General features: G+C 39.1%; 1 protein-coding gene across 1 annotated transcript in view; it reads right to left on the reverse strand.

The window, feature by feature from the left end:
• Gabra2 (gamma-aminobutyric acid type A receptor subunit alpha2) overlaps positions 1 to 11,202 on the reverse strand; it is a 135,226-nt gene extending 124,024 nt beyond the window's left edge. Inside the window, exons 1-3 of the mRNA XM_032917120.1 lie at positions 10,266 to 11,202; positions 9,235 to 9,322; positions 6,711 to 6,826 (exon numbers count right to left, since the gene is read on the reverse strand). Of these exons, the coding sequence (XP_032773011.1) occupies positions 6,711 to 6,826; positions 9,235 to 9,305 (187 nt within the window). The 5' untranslated portion in view covers positions 9,306 to 9,322; positions 10,266 to 11,202. The remainder of the gene's footprint in view (positions 1 to 6,710; positions 6,827 to 9,234; positions 9,323 to 10,265) is intronic.
• Between the last annotated feature and the right edge of the window lie 917 nt (positions 11,203 to 12,119).

Consider the following 12,119-nt stretch of genomic DNA (forward strand, 5'->3'; position numbering starts at 1 on the left):
ACGTTGCAAGAACTAGGTTTTTTTCCATTCAAATTTCTGACACCACCCCGGTTAGTTTAGATTTGCCAATTGTCAACAACATTATGTAATGGGCTTTGTGTTAATGCAACCTGTTTCGTAAACCAATCTATTTCATTAATCGATTAGTTCACATTGTCACACTTCCTGATAATCACAAAGAAAAAAAAAACATCAAAAGGAAAATTTTCTTTTGTGTACTGGCTTTATCTCTAGAGACTCCTTAAATATACAAAAGTATGTGGACACAATACGACTGAATGAGGAGGAAAAGCACATTGTCTTCTTTTACTATGACAGCACAATATGTCCAGGCTAGACAGGGTGCATCCCTTTAATTCCAGGACTCAAGAGACAAAAAATTCAAGGCCAGATTGTCCTAACAGCAAGTTTCAGGCCAGCCAAGACTGAACAGTAAGACCCTCTCTCAAAACCAAACAAAACCAAAAATTGAATTTTATCTGCTCAAAAGTAGACAAGTTTTACAAGTCACGTGTTGTACAAAGCAAAGTAATACTGAACATTGTCTGCATGGCAAGGAAGTACGACCAGTGACTATCATACTATGGACAACGATTGACGTCAGCCTTCGTTTACGGAAAGCTACACAAAGGCCTCAGATGCGCATAATAAAATAAGTCCCCAATAGACAAATATGCCACTCATTTTACCTCTGTTAAAAAAATCCCCAAGGAAAGGTTGAGTACCATACTAAAAGTTATTCCGTTAACATTATGACAATAGAACTCAGGACCCCAAAGAAGACTTACCTCAGTCATTATTAATAAGTAAATATATACATATATATGCAATAAAATAAAAATGTAGTATACACCTCTAACTCAAGGACCTTAGTAGAATGATGATATTTTGCTTCTAAAGTATCCTTACGTGTGATTGATAATAGAATGCAAACCTTTCATTTCTTTTAAATGGTTTCCAGAGTCATAGGCCCTTCCTTTATAAACCACTCCTACAGGTCACTCTAAAGTCCTCTGTACCAGAAACTTTGAATACATATCACACATCATTCTGAGACCTCATGAACCTATGCTTTCAACAACCTTTTTGCTTTTCTGACCAGAAACTGTACTCGGGGTTTTGGACATCACTGAGCTATATATCCAGTCCTATAATTTTTAATCCTTTTATTTTACTATATAGTCTTGTTACATAGAACAGGTTAGTCCTCAATTTGTCCTGTTGTCCAGACTAATCTTGAACTCACGATCCTCCCCGTTAACCCCCGTAGTAGCTGAGAAACATCTCAATATTTTTCTGTATATCTTGAATAGCCCATGTTAATTTTTAATAGATTCAAGTAACACAATTTACAGAGACAGGCTATCACACATTTCTCTGCATTCTAAGGATAAGACTGAACTTATAATTGGACATTCGGACCTGAAATCAATGACTTGACCTCATGCCTTTTATAATGGTAGACATTAAACTTCATATGACTTCAGATCATAAAATAAGGAGACTAGGAAAATATGTTCTGGAAGAGCTCTTCAAAACAACTTTTCCAAAAGTCTAGTTAAGCACGGTACTCAATCTAGATTTCACAGACTGTATCCATAATTTAAATGTCAAGGCTTGTCATTCCTAATAGTTATCATTGCTGAGCAGCACTGTGACTGTTAACTGTCACAAATACATGAGGCCTGGCTACACATTCATTCTGCCAATGACCCCAGAAAATTGATCTAAAATGAACGTTGGTCTTTTTAGTCGGTTAACAATTTGAAAGATTCCTCAGGAAAGTAAAACTATCAGTTTATCTAGGTTGCTACCTCCAATGTCTAACATGAAGATAAAGGAGTAACTTTGTTCATGTATTAGCAAGTGCTGGCTAATTTTAATGTATGTTCTTGATTGACAAGATCTGGGGACAAGTCTATCTTGGGTCTCTAATCTTATAAAGAATTCAGATTGCAAATTTTTAAGAACTATAATTTGTTTCCTCTAATTTTTCAAAGAATACCATCTCCAAAGAGATACACTTCATGAAGAGATGGCCTCTGATATTTGTACAAATCCAAATGTGCTTCTCCCCACCTCCCAGCTGTATGCCACATGATGCTTTATTGAGACTCTATGACTAGCTTAGCCACACAACATCTCTGTGAGAGAAAAGGCTGGTAGGTAAGTAAAACTCAATCTTCCATTTTACAGATGTGAAGTAAAGCTGAAAATAAGACAAGTCAATCATTCCAAATCATACTCTTAGTTTGTTGAAGAATCATTAGGTTTTGAATAATTTGGTAGCAAACCTGGTCTGATCCACCTAAGTGTCATCTTTAAATATGGTGGCAGCAATATTGAAAGAACAATATGGTAATCTGGTCATAATTATTACATTTCTCTTAAGGAAAAAAAGTAAAGTGTGTTTGTAATTCTTTTTGTGCTGCATGCTAAAACTTAAATTCATTAGAATTAAATTTCATTCAAGAGATTCACAGGTGGTAATCTGAATCTGAACCTCTGTTCTGGAAGCTTAGGATGGATCTAACATCAAATCATGCAAGAAAATTTGCAAAAGAATTACAGGCTTGACAGTCTACATGTGTCTTAACAAGAGACACAATAAGCAATTAACTTTATAGTAATAAATAAATTAGCTTGTATATTAAAAAGTGTCTTCAGAAGAATGAAACTAGGTAAGAGCAATCAGGATTGATGGAACAGTTTTGCTATAAGATGTATTAGGTTAGCCAAGGTAGGTGACATCAATGAACATTCTATGTACAAAGAAAACACCAGCAAAAATCCCCCACAGAGTAGACTGATGTGTCACCTAACAGGAAGGATGCCAGGGTAACTGAAGAGACATCTGCAAGCAGGGAGTTGTGTGAGATGAAGTCTAAGAATGAGTGGAAGTTAGATCACTCAGGGCCACGCAGATATCCAATGCAGAATGGACAGGGTATGATCACAGAACTCTGAGCAGACAAATGATATGATCTGATTTCAAATTTAAAAAGAATCTACCATTAAGTATTACATCCTTTTGAAATGTATAATCCAATATACAGCATAACCTGTGCCTTGTATCTTAATTTCAATGCCCCATCCTTCTCTCAGAATTAAATATGACCACTTACACCAATTAAATATCACTCTCCCCCCAAAAAGTCAAGTCTTAGAGTGTCTAAGGAATTTCTCTGTTTTATATCTAATATTAAAAAGAGCTGAATGACTTTACTTTTTTAAAAATCTGTCTTCTCTTTTCTTAAGTGTGTGTGTGTTTGTGTATGTCTGTGTGTTATAAAAGGATAGAAGTAATATTTATGATTAATTATCTAATTAGATGTTCATTTCAGTATATTATAGAATACACTAAACCATTGAGTATAAACCATTTTCTATATTAATTTATGAAATGTGACTATTTACCTGAACTTTCTACTTCACATTCAGGTTAAGACTTTTAGGTTGAGAGCTGATAGGGCAGTAAAGAATGCGTGCAGCTCGCAAAGAGGACCTGCATTAATTCCTCAGCACCAGCAAAACCTCCTGTAATTCCAACTCAAGGAGAATCTGACATCTCTGACCTTCAAGGACACCTGCACTCAGGTGCACACGCAGCCTAGATATAATTACAGATAAAAAGAATATATGTTGCAATGTAAAAGTAATCAGGATAATTTAAGTTTGCATGAGTCTATTTAGAAAACTGACACTGGCATTCAGTTAATTTTCAGTCACTTTCTAGTTGTCTTTGTGTACATCATTTTGCAATATTCAACTGTATATGACATCATACTCGACGTTTATCAGAAGAACTGAATTATAAACCTTATTTAAGGAATAATAAGTGTGCTTCTACAGAAGCAGGGTATTAAAGTTAACGCAAGTGCTGAGAACCAGAGCTGGCAAGTTAAATCTGAATAAGAGGCTCGTTTCTCCCATTGAGTGACACTGCTTACCTCAGCCCGCGTAACTATTAGGGCATCCAGGTACAAATATTCCCATTTTCCAGGTGGCAGAAACTTAATCCTGAAGTCACCATTTATCTTATGGGCACAACATGCAAATGAATATCCAGTATCAGAAACCAGAGGATTTATGATATGAAATCCTTACAATCTTATTAAGATAACCAGAGGCACATGGAAATGAAATAAACAATACAATAAAATATGAGATAAATGAGATAGAAACAACAACTATTAAAGGAATTCAGCAGATAGAATTGAATCTCAATGTTTTAATTCAGTTAAGAAGGTCTGTATTAAAGACCCCTAGTGTCATGACAGTTTTCATAAAAATGTTAGGCTTTCAATCAGCTGAGAAGAGGAATAAAAGTCACTCTAATAACAGGAGAGCATATGAAAATGGATTGTCAAAAGAAAATAGTGAAGTCTGAGGGGCCAGATAGCAACATGGAAAATGTACCCCAAGAAGCAAACTGCAGGACACTTGGCTTTTCTTGAATGTGTTTGTTTTGTTTTGTTTTTGATACTATGACGGGGGGAAGGTCATTTGCTGAAATATAATGTAGCCTGTGTTATTGTGTAACATTCCTAATCAACTTATAAAATAGAAAGGTACACACAGAGCATTCACTTTTAATCAAAGGAAACAAGGCTTCTCTGCTCTGGCACCTTAGCAAGTGGGGCATAGAGGAGAACACCATTGTAGATAGGGTTACCCTCAGCCTATACTCAGTACAGTACCATCAACAGGATCTATCACATTGGGGGCATCAAAGGTATGGGATCAAGGGAAGAGAGAGACATGTGTAAAGTAGTTTCAGGTAATAAGAGTACTCAGATCATGCAATATCTGTAGCTAATCATTACAAAGGGATTGAGGAAGGAAAAGAGTAACCTAAGAAGTGACACAATGTGTTCCATTAAAGCAAGTACCATGACAATGAGGATCCATATTTGAATGTGAGTAAATGGAATTTTAATGTAAGAGACAGTATTAAAAAAAATAGAGATCATGGAAATATCTGAAACAGAAAATAGGTAGCCTCTCCTACCCAGCCATGCAACCCAAAGGCAAAGATCGTTTTTGAACTGAAAAACAATGAACTTCAATATCTAACTTTCATATTTTACAATGTGTTTTACCCCAGGCAATTTATTTAAAAAGAAAAATTTCTATGTTTGATATAAAAGAGCTTCCCTCTTGCAATCCAAATCATAAGCCACCATTACAGATTAGGACAGTTTTGTGTTAGACTCGTTTCTTTAGGAAGAGTATGGTAACAGTTTCCTGGCACATTTTCTACCATGATTTCCAAGCCGTTATGTTTCAACTAATTAGAAGTATCCAGTATTAAGGAAATACAGAGTTCCTTTTTTGTTTTACCTGTTAGAAAATTAAGTGGTTTTTTTTTTAATTTTTCTCCTTAAAGAAAGCTCTTGTAAATATAACCTGCCACTGTGTCATATTTGAAATACTGTTCTTCCCTTGGGTCATCTTTTAAATGCAAAGTTCCTCGCAAGGATTCATGTTACTAAAAAAACATATTTAAATGATAGACTGTTTACAATATATCGACTGTTTTCCTATCGCTGTCAATATATTCTGTACAGTTTCAAAAGATACACTGAAAACTAATGTCTATCTTTATCAAAATACTTACTAATATAAAAATTTACACATTGAGTTAATGTAAAGTTTTGACCAAGTCACACGTACCCCAGGCTAGACCAGAACTCCCTGTGTGGGGAAAACAGACTTTGGTTGCTGACACCACAGGTGTCACCAGGCCCAGCTTAATATAGATCCTATCAGCAGCACTACAAAGTCGTTAATGCTGGAACAACGACATAACTCTATTGTTCATCTCCTGGAATGGAATGTTCAGCTAATTTGTCTAATTTTTTTATCAATTAAGCATTTCAATAACTACATGTACATGGACATATTTATCACATACAGTTTCATAGTTAACGTTTTAAGTAGCATGTCTCTATCTATACACACAGATAAGCATTTAACATTATTAAAACTCATGAGTAACAGTATATTGACTTGGGACAGTTTTAGCAGTTCCACCTCTGTGCTTACTTTTATATAACTGTAGTGACACTTGGCAATCCTGGAACTAATTAACATTTAACACAATAGCATGTTCTAGTTTCCTTTACTTTCTTAGATTAAAAGAACATGTTTTTTATTTTACTGGAAAATTGTTGTCGAAGCTTGATATTCACCCATGTGACAACTTTGTAAAGTAGGTTTTTAGTCACTACATATTTAAAACGTCTTTATGTCTCTTATTATTGTGTATCTATGCTGATCTGAAAATGGGCATTTGTAAAAATGGTAATTTAGTAAAACTTGTTACTACACAGGCACATCAGATACATAACACAAACAGATATATCCTCTCCATAGAAAACAGGATGTTTCCAATAAATTAACTATAAGACTACTCACACACACACACACGCATACACATGCACACGCACACGCACACGCACACGCACACACACACACACACACACGTCCCTATAAGAATATGAGCATTCTACACAATATATAACTAAATAGCTTAGGCATGTGTAATGGAAAATTAAAATGTTTATTTTGTGGTTTTTACTTTCCATTATCTAGGGCTTCAAAGGCTTGACAATTTCTTCATGCACGGAATGCATTAAGGTGAGAACGTTACCTTGAACTTATAAAGCCATTGTTTTCTGAAGGTTTAAAAAGAGAACTATTTTTACCTCCCAGTCCTGGTCTAAGACGATTATCGTAACCATCCAGAAGTCTGTCTAGAATTCTTGTAAAGATGGTGATATTATTTTTAGCCTCATCTTCTTGGATGTTAGCCAGCACCAACCTAAACAGATAATTTTACACATTTGTATATATCTTCTATGTACACACAGTGTTTGGTTAAGTGCCAAAACGCTCTTTTTCTTTGATCCTAATTTAACTAAATTAAAGGCTCTTGCAGCCATTAGTGACCCACATTTCTTTCTCTTTTCCACTTTATAAAAAAAAAAGAACAGTAAATGCTAAGATATCAAATGAATAATAATAACACCTTTGAGCCTTCTAGCACTTGACATTCTGTATGAACTTTGATCTTAAAGTCTATTCTTTAGAACACACCAAGTTTGTAGATTCTTATGTGCAGACATTGTCAGCAAGACTGCTTTGCAGTTAGATAGAATAACTAGAGAAACTTCCGAAGGAAGTCTTCGGTGTTGTGAATATTAATTGGAAAATAAATTGTTAGTTGTCTTGGTGGCACAAAATTTCTCTATCATTCTCGTACATAGCAGTATTGTTCTCTTATGTCTTGCACGGTTTTTCAGATGAAGGTAATTTCCTCTCTTGGGGTATACCTCCACCCAATGGCCAAGCATAATATAGACATCAGGGGAACTCCATTGGCAGGCTGCCAAGCTCCAGTGTAGCCAGGAGATGGAGGTGGGCTCTGAAGGCAGGAGCAACACATAGCCTCACAGGCTCTGAGAAAGCCAGGACCCTTGAGTGGCCTCAGAGGAGTGATAGGGGGCTACATAAAGATGAAAGTGTCCAGTTACCCTTTCTCCGGTGATAAATTTGTGGCAAGGAAAAAGGTCTTAAAACACCCCCCAGCGAAGCGTTAGAAGCAGTGATTTTTCTCCATTATTTCTCTGACATAAAGCCAGAAACCTGATTTTGTGACAGCAATTTGGTACCAAAGAAACTGAATGTATAAAACAGAGTGTCCCCTTTCATTGCCATTTTTTTCCTCAGAATGATTCAGAGATTTAAATTACTGTCCCCAAAAAAAGAATCATTTATATAATAGAATAAAATACTGCCGTGAACATTATTGGTCAAATATAGAACAAGAAATGAGTAGGGATATTTATTTAAGCTGTCAGTGGTAGTTCTTGGTGCTTATTAATTGATAATTGACTGTCCAAGTCTTTAGAGTCAATGAGCATGTGTACTTACATTCTAGAAAATATATATCATAGAAAACATCGCTGACAGAGACCACTTACATTTAAATGAATGCAGAACCAGAAGCTAACAATACTCATAATGCACCAAAATTGGCAACAAACTTCAAGCTGGCATTTTGAAGAGCAGAGTGGATGTTGAAGTGTGGACATGAAGATGAACATCCCCAAATTATGTAAGAATAGCAATGCATACACTGTACCGTCAAAAGTTTCTCATTCTGATTTTAAAGCCAGTCTCTGAGATAGTCATAAGAGTCTCGCTGAGGTGTTCCACCTAGACGTGTTTGTTTCTCAGTCTTATTTCAGATTCTCTTTCTAAAGTCAGCATTCAGTTATAGTGGGCATTTCCCAATTAAGTGAAGTATTTCCAAATAGATTTCTTTTAAATATCTTAACTATTGTTTGGTTAAAACTCACAAAGGGAATAATAAAATGATATAACACTTATTAAAAAGTAATGGCTACAGAATAATTCTTACAAAATTCATGTTCTAGTTTTTCTTGGGCTTAAAACCATTTCCTACAGGCATTCAATGAAATATACCCACTGCTAGTTTTAAAAAAAAATATCAGAGAAGACGGCATACAATTAATATGAGATTACTTAAAGCCATCAAAGTAATTTCTGTGTAAATAATAGGCAAAAGAAAAAATCGCACATTTGAAGTAACTACTCTTTTTATCATTAACCATCTGAAAAACAAAATATCTCTAAATTAATGAGATGAAAAAGTTGCTTCCTAAATCAGCTTTTGTTTCATTGTTTGTGATTGTCAAATTGTATGCTGCCTCCACCTAGAGGCTTCAGACTTACACATCAGTTAGGTTTTCTATATCGTCTATAGATGCCCGGATAACTAAAACCAAACCGCAAAGAAACAGAAAGAAAAGAAAAATACTAAGTTGCCACTTAAATCATTTAGCTGATTTTTTTTTTCTGTTTGTTCCAAAGAGAGATTGGCTACCTTACCAGACTTTGGTATAGCTATGTGTGCCTTAACTTCAGGCATTCTTCTGGCTAAAACATTCCTGATAGAGCAGTCTCGTCTTCAATTAAACACCTCAAATAGAAAAAGTTCCCATTCACTATTGTGTTTGATTGCTTTTAAGAAGGAATCAGCAAACTTTTTAGAGTTTCGGACACTTAGGTCAATTTCCTGTTCAATCCGTTTCCACTAAAAATAATTCCTCAAAACACCTAGTCTTTTAAAGAGTATGGATTCTGTTCTGTAACTTAAAATTTACTCCTAGATCTGAAATGAAGAAATCAAAAACAACGTCTCACCTGGCTGGGTTCCAAACCAGGAGAACAAGCAGCGGAAACCATACGTTGCAAGTGCTCAATTTTGTCCTCATCTTCCTTGTTTGCGAAGCTATGGAAGAAAAACAAAATTAAATTAAATTTGTTCTCAATCCTACCAAGCAAGTAACCCAAAAGAAGAACTCCATTTCAATTGGGGGGGGGGTGTTACTCCTGTCTTCTAGGTGTAGAGCTAGGTGGCAGGAAGGGGGGAGAGTTTTTTTTAATGGCAATATGACACCACTAATATATTTTTCCTTTGCCCTTAACTTCCCCCAGCCCCATTCTCTGCAAACACTTCGCTATGCACATATGAAGAGACAACACCGGGACTCTAAACTGACACAGAAGCTTATGAAGGAATAGGTTGGAGGAGTGTGCGCGAAAGAGGTGGAGAGATGGATACTCCACGCCTCGCCCTCTCAAGGAAGACCACCTCCGCAACCCAGCAGGAAAAGCATGCAGCCTACTTTTTCATTAGTATCTTTCCCTTAGAGTGGATTGTGGTCCTAGCGCCTTCACTTTCCTCAACCACCACCACCACCCTCAAACAATATATAGAAAATCCCATCCAAATCATTCTCCCTGCCCTTCCCCATTTGCCTACGTCCATGTTCAGGAGGCAGTGGGGTGGAAATCAAGTGCTGCGAACTATGCGTTTGACAGCTGCTCTGGAGCCAAGACTACCCAAGAGCGTGAGGTGAGGCTCAGGATCAGAAGCCGAGCAGGCAGGCAGCGCAGCCAGTGTGTGCAAAGTTAGAGACTGTAGAAGAGCCGGGCCGGCTTGCAGCCACCGCCGGACTGGCTCTTGGGTTTTTATTGTAGTTGCGAATATACGTTTCTGGGGAGGGACATTGGAATTCTATTTTGGAGGCTGGAGAGAATAGGGGAACCTGAGCCTCCGTGTCAAAGGAGCATGAAGAGTGGAGTGGGTTGGTGGGGTGGGGGTGTCATGCTGGCGAAACAGAGGAGAACGAGCAAAGGTCCCCCGCTGCCACCAGTGTCTGCGACCCTACCTGAACAGCAAGCAGAAGTAGATGTTTTCCTCCAGTGGCTCTGATTCTGTCTCCACAGAAAACTTGAGGAGAGAGAGAGAGAGAGAGAGAGAGAGAGAGAGAGAGAGAGAGAGAGAGAGAGACTGCAGCAGCCTAAAGAGCAGGCAGCGAACCGATGGGCTGGTGGAAGCTGGAGCAGAGCTTGAGGAGTCGTGGCCGCGCGAGGAGTAGGCGGCGAAGGCGTCCGTAGTGGCGGTGATGGGCGGAGGAGGAGGAGGAAGAGGAGGAGGGAGTAGCGATGGCAGGAGCCAGGGGTGGGGGCGCGGAGGCGCGATGCGCGCAGGCAGCAGCGGGCACGAGCCCCGCGCCTGGAGGAGGAGGAGCCAACCTAAGGAAGAGGACTAAGGAGGTTCCCAAGAATAGGGGACCCCCTACCCCCACCCTAATCCTGACCAAGCGGCCGCTGCCCCCCGGGCACCTGGGGCAGCACAGTCGGGGTGGCGCCTGGGCACCCTAGTGCGCCTGGGAGCGCCGCTGCCCGCGCCCACACCGCGCTGGAGGAGTGGAGCCCACACCCCGCCCGGAGCTACTCTCCGGAGGCAGTGAGCTTCCTGGTGTAAGGGTTAGGGGGCCGCTGCTGGGGAGTGTGGGTGCTGAACTGTGAATGGTGTGTGTTTGTGAGGCCCTAAATCCCGCGGGCCGCTCCCTGCCGCGGGTACCCCGACATCATCCCTAGCGGAGCGACGTGGCTGCCTGGGAGAGGTAACGATGTATGGCTCCCACTGGAGGGCGAAGGGGCTAATCACGCCTTTACTTAGTCATCAGCGCATCCACGCAGGACCATGTTAAATGCACGTTACGTGGAATTACACAGCAGGAAGTTTCTTTGATTTTTCTTAGCCCTCTGGATGTACCCCTCTTTCTTCGGTGTTCCCACAATTAGGGCCAGTTTCCTCTCAAGCTAGGAGGTCTGGAGCCTTGCCCATAACGGATCAGTGAGGGCCCTGTGCTGACCTTACACTTCGGGAAATCCCCTACCTTCTTTCAGCAACACCTTTCCCTATTCTCTTTGTCCAGGCATTCTCCTTACCTGGTGATCAAGATTCAGTCTAAGAGCTATAAAAAGTTTACATTAGCCCGGAGCAAAGGAACCGGCTGCCTTCTTTCCATGGCAGTCTGCAGACAGAAGCCAGAAGCGAGATGGAGCCCCTTTAGGGCTTTTCCTTGGCAGAGACTTGTCATTCCAAACCTATCATACACTTTGAGAACTCTGTGTTTGATCTGTCTGATTTTTTTTTTCTTCCGTTTTATCTGGGGCGATAAAATCGAACCATGCAACTTGAACAGAAAAAGAAAAGGGAAACCAATGAAAAAGAAAAGAAAGATGCTTTCCTTTTTGGACTGCGCAGGAGACCGAATCTTATGATCATTCTACTCAAGCAAACCAGAGCCGCTCTTCGCTCTTTATCTTTTTCCCAGAAGTTTTCATACATGTGAGACACTATAAAGGGAAAAGGGGAGACTTTACTAAGCTTGTAGACTCTGTTGTTTTACATTCTGAGTTCATTATGTGCCAAATACAGCATTTTGGTAGTTGGGCCCCCAAAAAATAAAGATGTTTTTTGCTAGATGGTACAGCTTTCCTAACAGGCAGTGCTAATCTACAGTAAATTTTAGCTTCGCTTTGAAGATTATGGGAGGAGAGGAAGACACTTACAATAGAAATATTTCAGGCCGTTCCTTTTAAACCATAAGCCACCACTTCCCCCAATGAGTGTTTAGCGTCTTAGAACCCAAGCAAACATTTCTTCTTATTTAGCCGGCCCTATGAAGAAAGGAGAAACACGCAGCCTTCTCCTCCTCCATCATTAATAT

The sequence above is a fragment of the Rattus rattus genome, chromosome 11, assembly GCF_011064425.1.
Source record: "Rattus rattus isolate New Zealand chromosome 11, Rrattus_CSIRO_v1, whole genome shotgun sequence".
Lineage (NCBI taxonomy): Eukaryota > Metazoa > Chordata > Mammalia > Rodentia > Muridae > Rattus > Rattus rattus.